Genomic DNA, 23,270 nt, shown 5'->3' on the forward strand with positions numbered 1-23,270 from the left:
ACCCCAGGAGCTCCTGGCTTTGTGCACTGTCCAAGTTCAAAGATCACTTTCCACAGACCAACTCACACATCACTTCAGCACATCCTTCATATTATTTGTTTAACTTAGATCAAACCCACCAAGGTAACCCAAAACTTCATTTATATTAACTCTGCAAGAACAGAACCCCCTAAACTCACTCTTTCCAGGGGATGTGAGCTAATTCAACACCTCACTGCTGCCCAAGCGTGAGGAGCCAGCCCGTGCTCCAACATCCTACCTTAGGTTGGCTCTGCTTCTACCAAGCTTCTCCACATGTGCCAGCCCTGGGAAATGGCAGAAAACTAACGTGGGAGTAAAGGGGAAGGAGTTTTCTTTGGGGATGGTGAACTGAAGATCCAACAAGTACCAGAGCAAACACAAGGAAAGGAAGAACAAGACTCCCCGCTTTTGCAAACAAAAGCCTGTTTTGTCAGCTCAGGTACCAGCAGGACTGTAGCAGGAGTCAGGGCAGGAGAGGGAGAAATACACCATCAAAAATCCAAAAAACGGCTTCTTGTACTTTCATAGATTCCCAAAATGGTTTGGGTTGGAAGGCATCTTAAAGACCATATAGCTCCAATCTTCCTGCCATAGGCAGGGACACCTTCCACTGTATTTTAACAAGTGTCTGAAAAAACGATATGGAGAGATTTGAGTCGTCAGTTTTCAAGTCCTGGGCAACGCACCCACAGAGCACTCTGACACGGCTGGGTGTGCACTGGAGCAATGACTGAAAATTCAAATGGCAAATCAGCTTCTGCAGCAAGTGCAATCAGCCATTAGTTCTGCTGCAGCAAGGGGTACTGCTGGTTTTTCTTCTCCTGAACTCTTTACACTGTGACCAGCATCTTTTTAAGAAGACAATTTTTACCAAAAAGTACTAGAAACAATGCAGAGCTCGTGGCAGTTCTACAGCCACTGTATCATGGGCACCTGCATCAGTCAGCATACATTATAAGCTAAAAGAAACTTAATGGTGCCTCCTGAAGTAACAGAAATATCCTGTTTGTCTGGCAGGGCAGAACCCTCCATGTATTGTGCTTCTCCAGCAGCCACATCATTACTGGGCATGAGACTGAGTTTGTCTCGTTCGATTCCAGTTAAAGCCATTCACCACCAAGGATATAAAGCAGCACTTTCCGTAAGGGTGTTCCAGACGATGGGCAGGATCTGCTGCATTGATGAAATCATGTGCTTTGGGTAGTTTTTCACAAGTGCTGTCACAGCCTGGAACCAAAAAGAATATCAGTCAAAAGTGAAACTGGGAAAGCCATCAACACACTCAAATCACAGGCTGCTGTTTCATTAACAACTGAGATCATCCAAAGTCTTCCTCTCACTGAGGTCTCCTCTCATTCCCGACTTCACAGTCCCCCCTCTTGCTCAAACACTGACCAACACACCTCACTCGGTGTTTCCTCTTTTGCAGGGAAGCAAAGGGACAACACAAGATGTGGCACTTTGGAGTGAAGACAATGCAGTGGTGAGGCAATGACTCAAATCCAAAGCACATCACTGCAGCGCTGTCTGGATACAATTATCCTGGAAGTGTCTTGTCCCAGAAAAAGAACTCTAATGTCATGTAAAACCAGACTACTGCCCATTTTCCACAGACATTTTCCACACTTCATTGCAAGCAACACATCCAATGCACACCCAGGGAGTAGGTGCAGAAGCAAACACCCACCCAGATCAATTCTCTTCCCATTCTGGCTGCAGACACCAGTGACCGTACCAGCCCAGCAGAGGGGCTGCTCTGGGAGCAGCTCAGCAGCTCCACAGGGGATTGTGCCTGGACTTTAATGAAGCTGATCACCCTGACTTAGGGGAGCCCTTCCACTGACACTTGCCAAAGACCTTTGGGGATCCTCCAGCAGTGAGAGAGCTCTCACTCCCCCCTCTCTCCTGCAGGGGCACAGCTCCAGTTGTGTTACACCTGTTACAGAACAGCCTCTCACAAACTGCCTGAGAGGTGGCTGCTCCCAGACACACGGGTGTCAGTTTGTTTGTGCTTACCCAATACAAACCACTCTGTGCAGTTTGTTTGTTTGCACCACTGGGCACATTAATAGAAGTAAAATACAGTAATTCACCTTCCAGAAAAACAACAGCAATCTAATATCAGTATTAGAGATGAGCAGGCGTCAGGAATAACCCAGCTATGTGGGTTTGGGAATGAGTCTGGCAGGTGCTAGAAGGAAGCATTACAGAAAAGACCTGCTGAAGTCTCCAGAAAAGAAAAAAATTATGCAGGTGCTGGCAAAAGATGTGAACCTGATCTTCAGGACTGCTGCAAACTCAACACCCTGCCTAGGGCCACAGGAGCATCCAAACAGACTTATTCCATATGGCACTGCATATGAGCCCCATGTAAATGTTTCTAAGCTCTACGCCCAAACAACTTTGCAGGAAGCACTGCTGGAGTGCTAAGAGAGTTCTTCAATTCAATGGCTCTGCAGTTGTAACAATAGAAGGCTGCATTTGCAAGGTCACCACATTCCTGCAGAGCAAGTCATTAAAAACCAGAGCACTCTCCTGTCAGATGTTGTACTTCAACCCCTGGCCCCTCATTCTGCCAATTCCCACCGCTTGTCTGAAAAAGAACTGCTGCACAGATCCTCTGCCAATCCCCACGTATTGCTCCACCACCTATTAATCCTTCAAGAAAGCCCTTCTCTCTTCAGAGCACTGCTCCTTAAAGTCACTCTATCAAAGCCTTTTATTGCTTCTCTTCCTGATTGCACCTTTAAACAGAGAAGAAATCCCCAAACTTTTGGATAAAAAGCTTAGAATACACACTAGAGAGCATGCTAAAGCTGACTGTCAGTCAGAGTTCAGCAGAGGCAGGTGAAGTACCTTGTTCATAAACTTGGGAAATTTGCCCCAAGACACAGATACCACCTCATCTTCCATCCAAGAACAAAGAGATTACGATTATTTTTTTAGCTAGTTATTTGTTCCAGCATCAGGAAAAATGTAAGCATAACTTCTCTGACTCACAGGTGTTGAACAGCTTCTAAGCACAAATGAAGAAGCACAACAGCAAGGCTGCAAGATGCTTTAGATTGTTGGCTAATTGATGTTCCTGATATATTACTGCACACTAAGTACACCATATTTGTATTCCATTGTTGTGAAATTTGCCTTAAATCTCCCACCTGTCATGTTTAATCACTCTGTTTCTCTCAAAATAATCAGTAGTGGCATGTACAAGAAACTGAATTAGGATTCAAGAATTGCACAGTTGCAGCTCATTCATCCTTAGAGACACCAATTTAATTCATGCTGAACTATCAAACACAACAATAAATTACACCATGGGTATTTCCTTCTAGTCCTCACACTTGATATTTTTGTTGTTGCCAAACCTCCCATCTCCTCCAAGGATCAAAAGCCCTGATTTCCTGCTGATAACTACTTATAAACTTGTATCTATACTGGGAACAACTTGGGACACATTAACCATCAGTGGTTCCCCATGATGTGATCCAAACTATTCACTCCCCTAACCAGGATAACTGTCCCAGGGGATCAGGCAGATGTGCACACTGCAACAGCATTCCTTAAAGCTTCTGACACTGTCCTGCAGAACATTCTGACATGGGCAGCACAACAGTTTAGGTCAGGGCTGCCTCTGATTTCCATCAAGAACTCCATGAACCTTGGAGTACAAAGCTCTCAAGAGACAGGGAAGGGAAAAAAAAAAGTCTTCCTGTCATTTGCCACACAGCACTTCATTAAGGAAAAGAAGACAGGATTGAGTTTGCATCTGGTTGAAAATGTGCTGTAAAAAAGCCTCAATTGCCTCTTCCATTGTATCAGCTTTTCAAGGGGTTCCCTTAATGACCTCATCTGTAGAGATGGTTTAAATAATCCCCTAAGGTTTCTTACTTCTGCATTACAATGGCTATAAAATCCACTTCTCTGGAAGTGAAGGCAATTCATGGGTCTTTCACCTGAATCCCTTTTCCTTAGAAAATTGCTATCATCAGCTTAGAAACCCTAAGTGACAAAACCATGAATTGCCTTAAGTCAACAGCCAGAACACTCATCTCTTCACAAAGAGCCTCCTACAAACCACTTGTCAGCAGCAGATCTCCTGAATTTACTGTTCAAGTCCACACTGATTCTCTGCTGCCATTGATGCCACCGGACGCACAGCAGTGAATTCAGATCCAAATCCTCTTGTGTTGCACCTCCCCCGCACAGGCCAAGGGCAGAGGCCCTGACACAGCTAAGAAGCAGAGCAAGAACACGGTGACATTTCCTCAGAGACTTTCTCAGCCTGTCACATTGTTCAAGAACCTCCTGGCAGGACCAGTGCTGACATACCCATGCAAACAGCCCAATGCCAGCAAGCACTTACTTAAATAACAGAAAAGGCTGCAGAATGCATTGATGTAACAAGAACAGAACTGGCCTGGCCTGGTTTAGAGTGAAGCCATCAGTTACAACTGCTTTCTGTGGAGGCTGAAAAATACCACTACTCAATCCAAATGTGAGTATCTGGAGTAAGAGATTAAAACATTCTTGAGCTGCAGCCTGTTCAAATCGGGAACACCTGCAGTGTCCCCTTCATGTTGCTGTTCCTATATATCACTGCCCCAAGAATCCCAGTGCACAGGCAACAGAAAGGAAAAAAAACCAAACCCACGAGAGACACTCTCTCAACAAAAACTGCCAACATCCTTCCCCTACTTCCAGTAGTGCTGCAGGGCAAGAACAGCTCCAGCTGTTCCCAGAGTATGAGACCTGCAGCCCTTCACTGAGAAGCCACAGGATGCCCAGACCAGGTACTGCTGCCTTGAACAGGACTGAGACAAGTTCCACAACACAGAGCACAGGAGCTGCTGGTTTGAGTAACACGACAGCACCCTCCCAGCATTTATTTTCATTACTTCAGCACAAAGCTGGTCATCCTGGAAAACTTTTGACACTTGTCTTCAGTAACTTCCTTATTGCTTCCTTCAGGGTACATGGCTGAATGGGCCTCAGTGCCCATCCTCAGAAACCTGTACACAGACCTGAGTCTTGCTCACCCCAGTACACAGGGGTGTAAATGAAAGATCTGGATTTGATCCTGCAACTTATGCTTCTGGCTCTTTGCTCTCCTGTGCTGCAGGCAGCACACCCTACAGCTCCAGTGCTTTCCAAGCTGTTACAGGGGTCTGCACTGGCCCTTGTCCCCATGCAAACAGAGCTCTCCCATCCAATCTCCTTTCTCCAGGAAACCAGGACAGTACAAACACCTTCCACCTCTCTTTCTCAGACATCATTTACCATTAAAGAGCAGGCAAGTTCCAGAAAAGCACCTTCACTTAATAAGCTTTTTTACAAAAGCTTATTACTTTTACAACTTCACTGCATTAGATTTCTGCAGCACCTTTAGAAAAGACTGGTATTTAACTACAGATTATGGTGTCCAAGACATATCCAAGATACATTAGATCAGCGAATGACAAGGACAGATGGTCCTATGGATCGGATTCCTGTGGATCATTTTACAGACAGATCCTCATGGATCTCATCATAGGTATCTTCAGTCCAGGCAAACAATTTATTTCACTGTTGATGGTGCTGCGAGCCAAAAGCCTTCACTGTTCATACCTTGAGCAATACTAGGAGATGTGCCACACAAGTTTGTTTTCCAGCACATCTGAGTGTGTGTTGGTATTCAATTCTTTCTCCACTTAATCAGCCCTAAGTGACTCACCTTCAAAACTTCCATCTTAAACCCGCTGTCCGATGTTGGTCCATCAGGCATCTGCAGGGCCTGGACAAAGGCTTCTGTGAACTGCTGCACCACAGGAAAAATCAGGACCTTGGCTGCACCCTGGTTACAGACAATGCAAGCACAGGTGAATACCCAGTACAGAATCCCCACATCTGAAAGGTAAAGCACTAGAAGCAATAACAATTGCACTTTTCTGGTACAAAATGGAAGAGGAACTCATGCCAACTGCAGAATATTGCAAAGTCACATGAAAGTTGTTTCAGACATCACTTGGGCTCTCCCCTTATGTTAGGAACTAAGCTCAGCTGAATCCCACTCTTCAGAACCCCACAGCACAGGCTGCCACAAAACACACACATCTAACTCATCACTTTGGAGTCTCGAGAGAGATCCAGACAATCCAGTCTGGAAAGCCCCAGGAGCAGGGCTCACCCCTCTTAGAGAGGCATTTAACTTGATGAACTGAATCCTGCCCTGCACCCCACCACCCCCAGGCTACAAAACCAACCTGGGGTGACTCCATCACACACACAATTACCCCAAACCCTGCAGCTGGCATTTATCTCCCTGCAGAGCCTCCATCCCCCAAACCAAAGAAGCTGAGTATCAACAGCTGGCCTGAAGATTAACAGGATGATTCTTCCTAGGAAAATGCAGCAAGTATTTTTCCAGATGTCAGAGCACTCCATAAGCAGTCCTTGGCAGAGCAAGTAATACGGGACCAAAATAATTTTATTGAGATTATTCCTCATAACTCCATGGCCAGGATAGCAAAATCCTATGTTTAAATCTATTGGGAAATGCCATTTATAAAAAGATTCCCTTTTTCTTTTCTTTTTTTAAGTAAAATTTCAATAGAAAAGGTTTAGTATTCAATGTAAAGGACACTTTCAGCCCTCCTCCAGAATGAGTGAGCAGCTACTACTGTCTTTTGGATACTGGTACCAGCTGCATGATGCAGTGCATGAATAACTTTGTCATGGCAGTAGAGATACAGTGTAATTACCAGAACTTTCCAAAAGTCTGCACTGGATTGCTCCCTGTGCAAACAGGGAGGGAACAGCACATGGAGCCACTCAGCAGTGACCAGCTTCTAGAATAAGAATCACCCTTCCCTATCCTCACACCCCAAAAAGTTAAAAATAACTATTTATTGTCTGGGAGTGCTGGAAAAACCACTCGTCAAAGGCCATTTAAAATGGAGATGTGCTTAGTTAGAACCAGACAGGAGACTCATCTATAACGCTGCTTAAGTGCAGTGTTTGTTTCTTAACAGCTGTTCTTCCCGAGCTGGGCTGGGTTTGGCTTCCCCCACCTCTTCAGGAACACAAGGCCAAGGCGCCTCCTGAAGCACCGGGTGAAGCTCCAGGAGCCTGGAACCAAAGCCTCGCCCAAGGGCCCCACATTACCCAGGTGCCCAAGGCCTGGCAGGTTCTCAGGACACACAGCTCACCTGAAGACTGGAAGCTAAGCCAGGGATTTCCAAACAAAGGGATGATACCCTATCTCCTCCCCATGCTGACTCCCCCCTTTCCTGAGCTGCTACAAGCATGTCTGTTGATAAGCCATAAATTAACCTTAATTATGGAAATCAAGTCCCACTATCATGGCATGCATGTAAAGCAGGGAGTCAGCCACTTTACATGTATTAAATTACAGCCTCTTCCCCCGAATTTCAGCTGACACAGTACATAACTTTCCAATGTTTCATTTCCATTTTAACAATTTTTAGAACCTCACTCAGTTTGAATTCAAAGTATCTTGTATGTCAAGTTAAACTCTTGCCTTTTCCAACTCCTCCATGTTACAGATCATGTGGGCACACGTGGTAAATATCTCCACTGCACGTGACCTCGTGCGAATCCCATACACCTAGAGAAAAGTTAAACATCAGGAACACAAGATTCTTTTTACACAAGATACCTCCTTTAATTATCTTTTAATTGTATTTCATTTTTGCTTTAGCTTTATTCTCTTATTTTATCACTGGCTTCAACTTTTCTGTTGAAACATAAGCTGCCATCAACTATCACACCATCAAGACAATTCTTTAAGTCTAACTCATAATACAGTATGACTTAACCGTTAAAGCTGGAGTTTCTTTGTTCCAAGAAACATTCCCACTCATTTCATCCAATACCAGCCTCACTGTGAAGATCATACCTCTGCCATTGTGAAAATTTTGTACATCTCTGGAAGAATAACTGGAGCTACAAGTGGCATCTGTATGTCTGTCACTTCCCGGGTAAATTCTAAAAAATGGAAAAAGAAGAGAAGCTCTTATAAGAAATCCAATTTGCAGGCAACAGCAACAATAGAACCTGTGGGAAACACTAAGTGTATTGGAAACATGTTGATTTGTACTTCACTAGACCAGGGCCATCTGGTCTATCCAAAGCAATCCTCAAAGGCAAGAAGAAAAATACCACACTAAAACCTGCAGGTATCTGGAAAACAGGGTGTTACAATCAAAGTCTCTGCTGAGCTCTAACCTGCAGCACAGCATCTCCTTCTCCAGCTCTCATGACACCTGCTGAGCACACGATACCACAGCCAGCAACAGCCACCAGGCCCAGGGGAAGAGAAGAAGAAAATTCCAACTTCTTCAATTTGGATGAAACGTGACAGAATACTGGCACAAGGAAAAGCCTAAACAGCTTCCTACAGCAGCCTTGCCCAGCCCTGGCACCCACACACCTGTGAGCACTCTCATGGCTCCATGCACTGCATTGACATCGCCGCTGACCAGCATCTCCATGAGGAGGTTGAAGAGCTCAGGCCAGGCCTCGGGCCAGTCCCAGTGGGCGATGGCTGACACGGCGTAGGCGACGCTCGAGCGCACCTTGCTGATGGACTCCCTCAGCCCGTTGGGCAGCAGCTCCCTAATCGCAACCTTTGCCTGCAGAGAACAACGGTATCTACAACAGATCCAAAACCACAACACAATCTAATAAAAAAAAATTTAGACCTATGACTGTATCTTGATATTGATTCAATATTGATTTTACAAAATGAACATCCAGGAGACCAAAATTCTCTTGCACGCTATACCCCATAATACTTTAGGGAAAACTGCATGGTGTGTTTTAACACAGCATCTTCTCACAGACAGCATCAGACAAGCACAGAGTAAATAGTTCACAGCTGCAGCTGCACAGGATGTACAGATCCACATGGAAGACATCCAGAGTCAGCTGAGATAAATCCCAGCTCCAGTGTCAGGGCCTATGTTTGCTTACTTTGGAAGATTTCAGTAAACAAGAACAGTCACCCAGCCCTTGAAGGGACAGGAGAAAATAAAAGCCACTTCTGGGGCACAATTCAAGCAATTATCTCTGGATGGGATGAATCATACTCTAGATATGAAAGATGCTCCAGTCAACAGTCAGAGTGGAAAGGGCTGGAATCTCTGGCCATCTCAGCTGTTAAATACCCCTGCTGAGCAGATTTTTAATGAAACTCAGCAGCTTTAAACTAAAATTTGTCATGGGAAAATAACCTTTAAGTCCCAAGATGTACAACAGAAGATTTAGCAAATCTCCAAAAAAGGACTGCCAGAATCAGTATTTGTGAAACTCTGAAAGCAGCTTTTCTTCTAGTCTTGCTCTAAGAGCAGCAGAAGCATTATGGCTGAACTTTCCCTACAGGAAGCAGCCCAAGCTTCTCAAGCCCAGTGTTGTTTTAAGCAACTGAAAACAGATTTTTGAAGTGGAAGACATCAAAAAACTTTAACTGAAGCCATTAAGCCTCAAAATACACATGGGCACTGGTGCTTCTTTAACTGCCTACAGAATCAATATTCTTGATGGATAAAGTGTTTCAAACCAGATAATGTGAACCAAGTCTTACCCTTTCTGTGGTCTCTGGAGGTCTAAACTTTTCAGACTGAGAGCACCAGTGAGTTTCCACATACTGTTTCAGAATGACCGACGCCAGCTGTATCAGGAGAGAGGTCAGGAATCAGGGACAAATCCTGCATCCATTGCAAGGATCACCCCTGACCCATTTGCTCAGCCTCCCATCCCATCATGCTGCTTTTAGAGGGGCATCAGGATGTGCCAAAAATGCAAAAAATCCATGAAATGGACCACAGAGTTACTGCAGTAAAAAGATCTGCTGGGTATCCACTGAGCACCAATGGCCTGCACGGCACTGACCCAAGGCAGCAGCTCTATAAAGGCACGAGATACAGGTCACAAACTAACTAAAGAAATACAGAACCAAAACTTCCTTTTCAAGGAAGAAAACACCTACAGAAAAAGCTTCTGCAAAGACAAGCCACACTTCTGCTTGCTGATGTCTACCGCCCACCTCCTAAGCTGTGTCCATTTCCAGTACAGTATTGTCTCAGCACCAGGTTTATTAAGTCCAAAAAGCAGTATTTTCAAAAAATGTAAGAGTATAACACCTGAATAATGTTGAAAGAAAAAGACTCTAGAGAAATTTAAAAGAAAGTGGAGAAAGAGTAACAGAAAGCTACTTCAAACTTTTCACCTGGAAACATGGAAGAATATTTTAAAGACCAAGGAAATTTCCATGAAAATTCTTTCTTCAGTTCCAGGCAAACTCACCTGCCGGATGGCCAGAGCTCCCTGAGGATCCACAGTCAGTTCTGCTAAATGAACACCGAATTCTGCAAGGAAAAAACACAAATATTGGTATTGTAACTTTTATTACTAGACAGCAAAAGTCATCAAGATTTTTGGAGAAAGACATCATACCAATTGAGTGACTCATATGCGGGAAGGAGAAGGCAATTCCAAAGCACAGCTACTCAAATGAATCATGAGCATTAATTCTCCCCTATGCTCTCCACAAAATCTTCATTTATTGTCTTGGCATCTTATTTTCTTCTCTTGTGGGCAAAAAATTTTGCAATGCAGGCTAATAACAAACTAATTATTTAAACTTTAAAGATATACATAAAAATCATATCTATGATGTAAAATCATTACTCAAGTTCCTACAGAAGAGAGGCACAGAAAAGATCGAGGATGGAGTAAGACAGCAGCAGACTGGCAGCCAGCAGTCCCTTTCTGGACAACTTGGGTTGATCCACAGGGATGCAGAGGCATCACTTCAGCTGTCCCAGCCCACACCCCCCAACTGCCCAGGACACACCAAATGCCCTCCTGAGCAAACCCTGCCCAGCACAACGACACCAGCACTGCCCGGACAATCCTTTGGGCTGCGGGACCTTCTCCAGTAAAGAATCTGTCCAGAAAAAGCAAGAGCTTCTTGTGGCTTCTTGCCAAGCAAGCTCCATGAAAAAGGCAAAATTCAAGCACTTGTAATAATTCTGTTGATGCTGAGCACAGGACATAAAATCCAAGAAGAGCAGCTGTTCTGGTATGGTAAATCCATACGACTCAATAAATTTGCTTAAAATTGCAATTTTAAGTTCCAGGCAGCTGATAACTGTCCTAAATACTTCATTTAATTTCATTCGTCTGCTTAAGAAACACACTTGTGATGTTTTAGTTTTTAGAAGCTGTGGAGTAGAAGTTATGCCCTGGGGTCCCATCAGCACACCCTGCCTCCTGCAGACAGGCTAAACGTGCTGACAGCATCCCTGACAAAAAAACGATTGAAAATTCTTCCCAAAAGGAGCTCTGCAACTTCCCTCAGCAGCACATCTGAGTGCTTCACAAATGGTTATTGAGTGTCTCCTAATACCCACCTCACTGCTAAGAGGCTTTTCTGGGTTGGGAGATAATTGCCTCTCACTTTCCCAAGCACATACTGAACATACACAGTTCCTTTACCCTTTCCTCATAGATCATGCGTTTAAGAAAGAGGAAAATAACCCTCTTATCCCAGCTGTGAAAGCAGGGAGCCTCATTCCAAGATGTATTTAACATAATACTTCTCTTAACTGAAGTAGTAATTATTCTATGTGCTATCTGCAATTTCCACGCTCCACGCTCAAGGCATTGCACTTCAGCCCCATCTTTAAAGGGTAAGTTGGAAGGGCATAAAGAGTAAAAATGGAAAGGTAAAAAGGGTATAAATAGATATAAAGGAAGCCAGAGTAACTGCAGCAGCTTCACACAGCTACAACTTGACACTCTATTTCACAATCCTTAATTTGTTTACATATATGCATTTGATGTATTCCCTCTGCATACAGTGCTCTGCCTGTGATTTACAATATTTAGTTTCTCCATTTTCCAACACCTTAGTTCTGCTTGCCAGGCAGACTGCAGTGCCATCGTTGGGACACCAGACATGTATTCACTGCTGCAGCGACCAAGAGTTCTGTCATAAAAACCCCTTGGGTCTGACAACCCCCACTACACACAGGTTTTCAGCCTGATGTGCTGCTTAAAAATATTACAAAACTGTATCTTCTTAACTGATAAATTACCATTGTGGAAAATTCCTATCAGGAATCCTGCTGAATTCAGATCATTGACACCCAACACTTGTTTAAGCAACAAGCCAGCTCTCCTGTCAAACCAAAATCAGATGGATTTATCAAGAACAGATCATATAAAACAGCACTAGTTGTGTAGCAACTATTTATCCTATTGTGTTATAGACACTGACAAGCTGTTTAATGAGCTGCTCCAAGAATCCTTCCAGGGACTGATATTAAACTGATCTTTGTACAGCTCACTGGCTCCTCTTTTCTCAAAGAATTGGCTTATTATTGGGTTTTTTCCAAGTTGGCTGGAAACTTTTATCTTTATCATGAGTAAATGCAGTTCAAATGGACCTTGACAGGTATTTCCTTCACTTATGTTTTGTAAATTTGAGATATCAGAAACACCAAGTCTTCGCCCCATGACAAAGTCTGTAAAGACCAAAGATTAGAAGCTTTTAATGAAGGGCCTGGCATAGAGAGCACTTAGCAAACATATTTTCTCTCAGCTTTGCTTCTCTTCATTAACCTCAACATTAATAAAATCAAACTCTCCTCCTTCACAACAAGCTCTATCTACCATGTAACCAGTTTATGTAATCTCTTCACCCCCAACTTTTTTGAGAAACTAAACCAGATGAAACCAAAAATCAGTAGGAAGCAAGCAAGAAGGAATAAATGAGCAGAACTTTCTACTGAATCTTTGCACCTACCTGCCTAGTTGAAGTGGGTCAGCACTGACCAAGTCCAGCTCAGCACACCCACGCAGAGCTGGTTCAGGAGCTGCTACAGGTCCCTTTCGTTGTCTCTGCTGAGGGCACAGACAGGGCAAGGTGGAGGAGGGGGCTGCAGCAGCTGCTGCAGCCAGTCCTGATGAATTCAGGTGGCCCCATGGCCACCGACACTCCAAACTAAAGCAACCCTTGGTCTGCAGAGGCTGGATCTCACCACCACCACCACAGAAACTGAGTTCCCTTTACCCAACACTTGCCCACCCTTGTGCATCGCAGTCCTCAGCCACACAGGCGCAGATGTTTTCCACAGGACTGGCTTTCAATAACATAATCATGAAGCAACTTGGGTTCAAAGGGAGGTCACCCACTCCAATCTCCTGCTCAAAGCAGGCTCAGCCACAAGATTGGACCAGCACAGAACAGGATGGGGATCTGCAGACAGACTAGGAGGAAACACCAAGCAAGAACCTAATGCTTAGCCAGAGTTCTGACACACTACACATGTGCTGTTTTGAGGAACTTCTTCATCCTCCATCATGATGCTCAAGAACTGCTCCAAAAGAACTCCTTTTGTTAGCATATCTCTAAAACTGCATTCATATTTTCCTCATTTCTCAGCAAAAGACAGAAAGACTGAGGTCAGTCTTCTCCAGCAGCTGTGCTGGTTTTAAGTATCTCCTTTGAAATCCCTTCTTCACAACTTCTTGCTACGCTCAACATATCTAGCGTTTGCTGCTGTGAATAACCTTTCTTCCTGACAGGCAGTATCATATGTTGCAACATGGCCATTTCTTCAATTTCCCTGTTACAAATCAGTTCAATGTTAAAGTTTACTCCGTTAAAAATTCAGCTCAATCCACCCACAGGACTTCCACTCATTTCTGCCCATCACTCATCCTACTACAATTCAAGTTACAGCCAGGAGAGCACCACACAACCACAGGTTGTGGTCACGTCTGTATATTCTCCAGAATCCCTCCTTCCACACAATGCTTGGGTTTATGGCATAAAATCACGTATCCACAGAGTACCAGCAACACTGAAATCCCTCTCAGAGCCATATTAAAGCAGCTCTGTTGGGAAGGAGCTGACCACAAGCAAAAACATGCTGAACCAGGGAAGCACAAGTGATGCAACACATTTTGTGCCATTATGGTACCTGTAGGTGTTCTGGTACAAATGGACAGCAAACTGTATCATGAAAACATCATCAGAGAATCAACGAGTTTTAAAGCATCAAACTAAATGTGCTGAACCACCTGCTCTGGAAGAGGAGATAGTGAAAGAACATTTACAAGACCCATAAAGCCAATCTTCCACATTCAAGTCAAAGCACTGGTTGTCTCCTAGACAGGACTAGTCTCAAACAAGATGGACAAGGAACTTTAAAGAGGGTCAGCACTCCCAGACTGACACAGGAGTCAATCTGCCAGGGTCAGCACCATCTTCACAGCCACCTGCACATCTCGGTTTCTGGCAACAAACAACCTTGCAAAGGACTGAGCTGAAGGTGCCTTTTCACACACAGGGTGTCACAACACAACCATGCTGAACATGGCCTTACGAATGCCTTTCTACCTGCAAAAAGGACACGCAGAAAGACATAAGGCAACAGACAGGCAAAAGAAAGGCAATTCCTCAGCCTGGAGCCATTCACCTCTCACCACCACGTTTCCAGAGCACAAGAGCTGTCAGTTCAGAGACTAAATATAACATCAAACTTTGTACCTAACCAGGCAAGCGGGGGCCAAGTGTTTTCCAATTGTCTGAGGAGCTGCCATTGAACCTTCTTATCCACATAATTTAGAGGATTGTGTGGCAGACACTGCTTCTCTCTGTAGGGTGGAAGCCATTCAACAGGGTTGGACTCGATGACCCTTGTGGGTCCATTCCAACTCAGAACAGTCTGTGATTCTCAGAAGTATGAGCCCTCCTGCTGGACAGGAACCCCCTTCAGAGTGCCATGCTCTGGCATTCCTGGAGAAGACATGGCCTCCACACGTGTTCTCTAATACAGTAAAACCTAGAGGAAGAGATCATTTTTGCACATTGGGTAATTATCCTCAGGTCATATGACACTGGCAGTAGTGCACACACGTACACCATCGGGGTGGTGCATGGTGCTACATGGATGGATCAAAGGGAACAGAAGCCCCACTTCACCAGCAACACGTTGATACCACAGTCGAGCCAAGTTAGACACACTCACAGCAGCACCACTCCACAGCCTGCAGCTCTCATTTCTCTGCCTGCCCCCTGCAGTCTCAGGCATTGCTTTTATTTATGTTCCACTAAAATCTAGAGACAAACAAAGGTCACCAGGTGAACTCTCCTCTTTCCAGAGACCAACAGCAATGCACCTCCCATCCCCAAGCTGCCAAGTGGTGCCTGTTTCCTCAGCAGACAGAAGATGCAGAAGCAGGTGAGAGACTGAGTTGCTGAGGGCATGTCTGGCAGTTGCCAAAGGGTGACACGGCGGGAAGAAACTGCCACCATGTCCTTAATCCAGAGGAGACATCCCATATTCCTCCAGAGCACATGTATGGAGTCAGACAGGAGACTCCCCCTGAACAGTTGCCTGTTCCAGAGGCTCTGACTGTGCACTGTTACTCATCTCCTTGTACAAGCACTGGCCAGATCCACTGTCAACCTGCTTCAGGGAGCTCAACTGCATCCTCTTAACACCTGAACCATTCTGACCTGGCTAAAACCTGCCTGGAAGACAGGGCAGCACACACCACACAGGAGAGCCAACAGCTGCATTGGCTTAACCACGTTATACAACTCAACCTGTGAGCAGCTTAGGAAAAGAGGTGGGGGCAGAGCAATGCTGCCCCAACACCCCCAAGGAAATGCTGGCATTAGGAACCTCCTGGAGCAGCTCCACAGTGTTATATCCAGCCACTGTGTTCAGTGGTTCTTGATGAGTTTTTTCCTCCAGGAATGTTAAATCGTTTTTAAACCATTTCTACTTCTAACATCCAGCAGTGATGAATTCCACAGCTTGCACACTGGGGCAACAGCCTAATTCTGCTTATTTCAGATTCATTTTCCCTGACAGCCCAGAATATTCCGTGACTCTGTGATCTCAACTTTATGAGAAATCACAAATAATCCCTCCTCGCTCACCTTCTCTGTAGCTTATTATTTCAGGGCCTCCATCTCTGCTAACCCTTTCCCAAGCAGAAAAGTCAATGGATTAGGTCCTTTGAGAACAGAAGCTTTTCCACACCTCTGCGAGTGTCTGTGCTGCCTTTTTGCTGCCCTGCTTGATCCCTCCCAGAGCAGCAAGCCAGTGATGCATGCAGCACTGGCTGTGGAAGCATGAGGAATTTATGTCCCGCTTTGTTCTCTGTTCCCTCCTTAACGGTCCATTTGGCTTACTGGAGCATGACAGAGCAGTGATTGGGTATGTTCAGGGAACTCTCCACACGGACAATGGGATTTCTTCCCCCAAGGACAATAGTTAGGACCGCCCACAAATTTTTAGGGCATTATATGGGCTCTCTCACCCTCCCCCAACACTGTTCTGCTGACCAACACTGGCCAACACCTTCTGTGTCTGCACTCAACACACCTTGTGAAATCATCCTGTAATTTGTGCCATTGATTCTCACTCTGGCCAGACTGAGCAGCACTATCAGCAACTTTGTCACACCACTATTCACTATGTTCCCCATCATTTACAGATGTGCTGAGCAGCTCAGCCTCACCTGGGACTCCTGACCCTGCCAGTGAAGAGCTGTGCTCAGCAGCTCCGTTCCTGCAAAAGTTTTCAGCAAGTGAACTTTCTAAGAGCTTTTTGGGAGTCCCAGGACTCCTTCAAACAATTATTCTGCCACAACAATCTCATGTGACTATTTCTTCTCATTCTAACTGCTGAATTTTAACCATAACAAGCAGTGCAAAACCCATACCCACTCCCCTGTACCAGCCCCTGCTGCTCCTCACCTTGGAGCCCTCACTAAAGGCTGTCCAATGTTTACCAGCTTAACACTTAGCTGGTCCCTAAGAGGTAAGTTTTACAGCCCACCTTGTAGCATAGTAATTGAATGTTTGAGTCCCTCTAAACTCTGGGAGATCCATTCTTTAGCACTTGCTGTTTATGGCAAACTGCTAAGTGGAACTGCTTCTACTCAGGCTTCAACCTGACGTGGATTCCTCAACATGTCTCCTGTAGAGGCTCCTCAGTGTCACAAGTCAACAGCAGCACAAGGAATTTGGCTCTTCTGCAGTCCTTCTGTACTGAATGTACCTTCCCAAGTCAGTCGCTGGCTTTGAACACCTCTGAAACCTTTTCTGCTTCTGCAACATTTGAAAGCATTTTAAGTTTTTGTCTTTAACTAGTTCTTCCTCAATCTCTTTTTTCCCTACTTTCATTTGTTTTGCATTAGAAGTGCCAACATTGGTGCTCTTTCCCACTGCCCTCACTTCTACACCAGCATCTTCTTCATGCTGCTTAATGATACATTTTTTGGTCTTTTAAAGTACCTGTGACACACATGATCTACATTTCTCTACCTCGATAATAGGGTGCTGGCACATACCCGATTCCTGTAGCTCCCCCACTTGGTTTTTGCAAGCTTCTCCATACCAAAGACAGCACAGAAAGGAGAATATAGCTTATTCTTCCCACGCTGCTTGACTAGTACAAGAGAGGAGGAATCAGAAATAATCAAAATAATTCCCTGAAAGAGACCTCGGGAGGTTTCCAGTCAAACCCCCATGATCAAAGCAGAACCTGCAGCATTAGATCAGGGTGCTCAGATTTTCTAGGCAGGTCTTGGAGATACTCAGGGATGGAAACAACACAGCTTTTACAGACAATCTGCTTTAAACCTCCTTATATCCAGTTGGAACCTCTTGTTTTGAGTTTGTGCCCATTTATCCCTCATCCTCTCCCACCTCTCAGTGTCCTGACAACCTCCTCATAGTTACCAGAAGCTGCTGTCAGACCCACCCCCAAAACCCTCTTGTTTCCCCAGTGGAAAACCCTTCAACCCCAGCATCACCTCATGTGGTGAGCGCTGCAATTCCCCCCCAGCCGATGACCCTTTGCTGAACTCACTCCCCTTTGTTGCTGTGTCTCATATGGGGGGGTGGGGGGGGAGCAAAACTGCCCAGGTATTCCAGGTGTGGTCTAACAAGCACTGACTAGAGAGGGCTGATCACTGCCTCTGATCCTGCTCAGACAGCTCAGGATGCAGGTGCCCTCCAGGGCACACTGCTGGCCCTGTCCAGCTCACCAGTCACGGGCATTTCCTGGCCCTTTATCCCAAAGCTGCTCCCTGGCCAGGCAGTGCCTGACCCACATCCCAGCAGTGGGAGCAGAACGTGCCATCTGTCCCTGCTGAATTCCTCTAGTTCTGCTCCTGCAGGGCTCTCTGGACAGCAGCCCTGCCCTCAGGACCTCCCCTCCAGTTTGGTGTCACCTGCAAACTGCTTGTGCAGGTGTTCTGCAGCCTCCTCCAGGTCACAGGGACAGATCCTGCACCAGACCTTAGAATTCTGGCCCTACAACCACAGAGAAATATCGGGGACTTCAGCATATTTGTAAAACCATGACAAAACAGAAGGGTAGATGACTCCATTCCTCTTACCCACAGTTCTGCAATCCTGGGCTCTCAAAGGGACCTCAGGGACATGCATTGCCTAGAGCCCTCAGAAAACATTATTCACTGGCAATCTGTCACCCAAACAGATTGTGGAAAGGTTCAGACTCTTTGGGGAGAAGTTGCCACTGAAGTAGTAGCTGTGAAGGCCAAGGCTATATGAGGTCAATGAACCTCCCAGCACTTCCAGACTTGTGCTGCTGCAATGTCATCAAACAACTCAATAAAACTCCCAGAGCTGTGGGGGCAACACACAGAATTCCTGGTAATGTCAGGAAGAGCTACATTGAGTGTGGTACAAGCGTGTTAAGGGAATGCACAACAACAATTTTACCAAACAATCTGCCTGCCTTCACTCCCAGAGCAGCACAATCACAACACCACTCTTGACCCTGTCTCACCCTTACAGCTTCCTTCTTCATACCACAAACTGCCTCTGGTAACACTTCTGAGCTGAAGTTCAGGAGCAGAAAGGGTTCACAAAACACTTCACAAAACACCTTCAGAATAGTGCAATCAGTCTAAAGGTAAGGCAAAATTTCCAGGAGGATCCACAAACAATCAGTCCATCAGGCTGCCAGGCCCCAGGCAAAACTTCAGGCCCAGGGTTGTAGCGCTGCACTCTCCAGCTCCCATCACAGCAGATCGTCTGCAAATCTTCCCGTGGTTTCTATAAACTCCAGTCATTTAGGCTGAAGCAAAATAAAATCTTAGCATTAATAGGTTTGTAAATGTATCTTCCACACAGAAAAAGCAGCCAGTGCATTAACAAACCTAGTACCACCATAAAAAGACCAAAGAAGTAATGGAATTATTAGAGACACTGCTTGAACTTGGGGTGTTCGCTCATTTAAAACCTCTCTTTCCAAAGCCATCAGCCAGTTGCCATCCAGCTCCACACTGGATGAGGGCACGGCTACATCCTGACCGCACACAACCTCAAACACACAGTGTACAGAGGATAACCTGCAGGACATGGGCACACGCCAGGACACGCATCCAGAGGTGAAGGGGATCCCTGTGGGAGCAGGGCAGGGTCTGCAGATGGAAGGGCTCTCCATGACCCTCATGTGAGCAACCCTGAGGACTCCAGCTGAGGTGGAACAAGGAACCCAGAGTAACAGCCCTGCTGCTTCACCACCCCAGGCCCTCCACGTCCTACGCCTGGTGAGCTCAGAGCGCTTCTTGGCGCCCAGCTCTCACACACCACCCCAGACCCACCCACGGCCAGAGCCCTCCTGCCCCACCGACCAGAGCATTGCACCAAACACACCCCGCCGTGACCCCGCTGCAGGCGGGAGCCGGCCCGTCCCTCCGGGCACCGAGCCCTGCCGTGGGGCAGGGGCTGCTCCAGAGAAAGACGAGGAGCTGCTGGAGCGGGGCCAGAGAGGCCACAAAGATGGCGAGAGGTCTGGAGCATCTCTCTGATGAGCAGAGACGGTGGGAGCTGGGCTCGTTTAGTCTAGAGAAGACTGAGAAGAAAGTCTCACTAATCCATACAAGTACCTCCAAGGCGGGTGTCAAGAGGTTGGTGCCAGACTCTGTTCAGTAGTGCCCAGCGACAGGACAAGCAGCAATGGCCATAAACTAAACCACAAGAAGTTCCACCTCAACATGAGGAAGAACTTCTTTACACTGAGGGAGGCAGAGCACTGAACAGCTCCCCAGGGAGGTCGCTCTCTGGAGACATTCCAAAGCCACCGGGACGTGTCCCTGTGTCACCTTCTCCAGGTGACCCTGCCTGGGCAGGGGCTTGGCCTGAATGATCTCCAAAGGCCCCTTTCAGCCCCAACTATTCTGTGATTCCGTGAGGGACATCGGGCACACACCGACAGCCGGCAGGAAACCAGCCACAGCCGCCTGCTCCCGCCGGCCCGAGCCATGAGGCTGGAAGTTTCGGCCGAGGCCAAGGCGCAGCCATGAGGCGCCGGTACCGGGAATCGCTGCGGCGGCGGCCTGGGGACCCCCCATCCCCTCAGCGCGGCCCTCACTCACCCTCCGTCACCTCCAGCACCTTCACCTGCTCCTCAGCAGCGGCTCGCACCGCCTGCACCGGGCACAGGATCCCCGTCAGCGTCTCCACCAGCGCCTCCTTCAGCCCCTGCGCCACCGGCCCCGCTCCGGGCCCGCCGCCGCCTCCCGCCATCGCCGCCCCCTCCGCGGGCTGCGCGCGCCAAACGCACCGCGCGCCGGGAGGAGGGGCCGGGCCGGGCACCCGCGCACAGCGCCCCCTGGCGGCGCGGCGGACCGCGGCCGTCCCGGATCGGGGAATGGCGAGCGCGGACGGAGCGGCCCGGGCCAGGCAGGGCTGGCCAGGAGCGACACACCGCGAGGGAGGGAGCGTGGGCTGGACGAGCGACCGTGCGGAGACAGGGCAGCACTCTTCTGGGACAAACCTCCTTGGTGTAGTTCCTGGGGATGAGCACAACCCAGTGCGGCACCGGCGCAGGAGTGAGGCCGAGAAGGGGCAGGGGCTGTACGGGGTCAGCGCCCTCAGAGCCTCCGACCTGTTTCCAGAAGGGTCTGAACGAAGTGCATGCTTTCATTTGCATGGAAAGCGAGAAACCTGAGTCACGGTGGGGAAAGCTGTCCAAAAAGTGGTACCCCCCAAGCAGGACCCTGGACATCCCATCGGCAGGATCACCATGCTGGAACCACGACTGCTGATTGATTGATTGATTGATTGACTGATCTCTCTCTCTCTTTAACTCATCTCTTCCTTTCTCTCTTCTCTTTCCCCCCACCCCCTTATCCAGACCCCACTGCCATGGGCTTAATAGAGTAGATCAGGGATTAACACAGCAATTTCCGTGACAAGTGTGTGATTTATGAATAAAACTTTGATTTTTGTGGACCCTCTGACTTTTGTCCCTTTCCACCACAAGCATTTAGAGATCTTGGGTGCTCCCTCCCCCTTAAGGGAGGGATGTCACGGGGGGAGCAGTTACGGGGGGCTGAGGCAGTGCCCAGGGACCTGTGGAGCCTCCAGAGAGTCCAGTGGAGCCCAGAGCAGGGACCGGTCATGGGGAGGAATAGCCCTGAGTCCCTCACAACCCCTTTTCCCACACGTAGGTGTGGTGAACACACAGGTGTGAGCCTTGAGGAGCGCACCTGTGTTTTCTGCAGCTGTTTATTTAGGAAGTATAAGCAATTTTACAAAGCATTACAAGTGTTAAAAAGTAGTATTGACACATACAAAGTGGGCTTCTCACCTGGGGAACTGTGATGCAGTTGTGGTTTGGGATGGGGATAGCAGTTCCCACACACTGTGGGAAAAACACTGTGAGGTTTCTGGATGCAGTAATGATTTGGTCATTAAGTCCCCAGGAGTATGACAGCGATTCGTCTACAGACACAGTCCAGTACCAGGGGTGAGCCTGGCAGCCACGTTCACAGAATCACGGAATCACTCTGATTGGAAAAGCCCCCCAGGATCATCGAGTCCAGCCAGGGCCTGGTCCCCACCTTGTCACCAGCCCAGAGCACTGAGTGCCATGTCCAGTCATCCCTTGGACACCTCCAGGGATGGGGACTCCAACACAAGCCCCTTCCAGTGTTTGATCACCCTCTCTGTTCAAGAACCCCTGAGCTGCTGCATTATGCACTTTTACACTTAGACCACCTCCATCCTGGGGGAACACCTCTTTCCACTGAGAGCCCATCCATATTCCAGTCATGGTGATGGACAGCATTCCTTGCCCACAACACCTTCTGCGTGAAAGCTCTCGAGGGTTATCAAGTGAGCACCTGGTAACTGATGTGCTGCCACCAGGAGTATTTGGGGGTTAGTCTTGTTCTTGTACTGTCTAACAATAAATGTCCAAGGCCAGGTTGGACGGGGCTTGGAGCCACCTGGGCTAGTGGAAGGTGTCCCTGCCCACAGCCCAGGGTGGAGCAAGATGGGCTTTAAGGTCCCTTTCAACCCAGTCCAGTCTGGGATTCTGTAATTCCATGCATGCAACTTTTGCATCCTGACTTGAAGATTTTCTGTAAAGGCAGAAGGAGCAACTTGAGATTCTACACAAACCCAAGCCTAGGTTCAGCTTTGTTCACTGTTTGCAGGCACAGCGAGGGTCCTGCTGCCCCCATCCTGCAGCCCCGCGGCCGCCCCGCTCCAGCCCTTCCCCTCTGCCAGCACAGGGGCTGGATCAGCAACAGAACCCACGGAGGCAGAATCCACCTTCCCAGCACCAACCCCCGGCCCCGCTGGAGTCCCCTCCTCACCTTCCCTGCCTAGTCTCCAGGTGTGGGCAGCTCCTCCAAGGGCAGTTTCACATCAGCAAAGAGAGCAGAGGAGACACAAAGTGCCTCTGGAAGCTCCTCTGTGCTCACCTGAGACACTGCCTGGCAGCTGTGGTGGAAGCAATCAATCCCCATCTCAGTTACACAAACTTCCCACACACCAAGTTAGATTTCCTTCTGCAGAAGGAGGGGTGATGGGCCCCATCTTTCCCCCTGAACAAAAGGGACCAGGGGCTCAGGCCACGCCCAGCACTGCCCATACCCCAGACAAGCCATGTTCTCCCTGGCAGAGCAGACAGACTGAGCAGCAGAGGCCATTCCCAACCAAAGGCATGGGCACAACCACGACAGGTTGGGATTTTTGTAGTGAGAGAAGGGCACATTTCAGCTATGCTGCTTGACCCAGACTGGGCCCTGCCCTGAGCAGCACAGCCAGGGAGCTCATCCCATCCCTCTGTCATTGCTGGCCACAGAGAAGTCTCTGAAAGGGGAATATTTTATTTTTCTCTCTCGTTCTTCCCAATCCAAAATGCTGCTTCTGCTGGAGGAATAAATACAGATTT

General features: G+C 47.5%; 1 protein-coding gene and 1 long non-coding RNA gene across 5 annotated transcripts in view; one reads left to right on the forward strand and one right to left on the reverse strand.

Annotated features, from left to right (window-relative positions):
- IPO9 (importin 9) overlaps positions 1-20,628 on the reverse strand; it is a 39,047-nt gene extending 18,419 nt beyond the window's left edge. For all 4 annotated transcript variants that reach the window (XM_042015954.1, XM_042015956.1, XM_042015955.1 and 1 more), the window contains exons 1-8: positions 20,461-20,628; positions 10,327-10,388; positions 9,605-9,691; positions 8,453-8,654; positions 7,919-8,007; positions 7,541-7,627; positions 5,735-5,854; positions 1,148-1,248 (exon numbers count right to left, since the gene is read on the reverse strand). In XM_042015954.1, coding sequence (XP_041871888.1) covers positions 1,148-1,248; positions 5,735-5,854; positions 7,541-7,627; positions 7,919-8,007; positions 8,453-8,654; positions 9,605-9,691; positions 10,327-10,388; positions 20,461-20,611 — 899 coding nt within the window. In that variant the 5' untranslated portion in view covers positions 20,612-20,628. The remainder of the gene's footprint in view (positions 1-1,147; positions 1,249-5,734; positions 5,855-7,540; positions 7,628-7,918; positions 8,008-8,452; positions 8,655-9,604; positions 9,692-10,326; positions 10,389-20,460) is intronic.
- On the forward strand, positions 1,677-20,484 carry LOC121658736. The gene is made up of 3 exons (XR_006014031.1): positions 1,677-1,688; positions 7,010-7,015; positions 20,138-20,484. It is a non-coding gene; the product is annotated as an uncharacterized LOC121658736 (long non-coding RNA).
- Positions 20,629-23,270: the final 2,642 nt, after the last annotated feature.

The sequence above is a fragment of the Corvus kubaryi genome, unplaced genomic scaffold (genome assembly GCF_017639235.1).
Source record: "Corvus kubaryi isolate FWS band 111438036 unplaced genomic scaffold, C.kubaryi_AGA036_p1.0 split3-37355, whole genome shotgun sequence".
NCBI classification, from domain to species: Eukaryota; Metazoa; Chordata; class Aves; order Passeriformes; family Corvidae; genus Corvus; species Corvus kubaryi.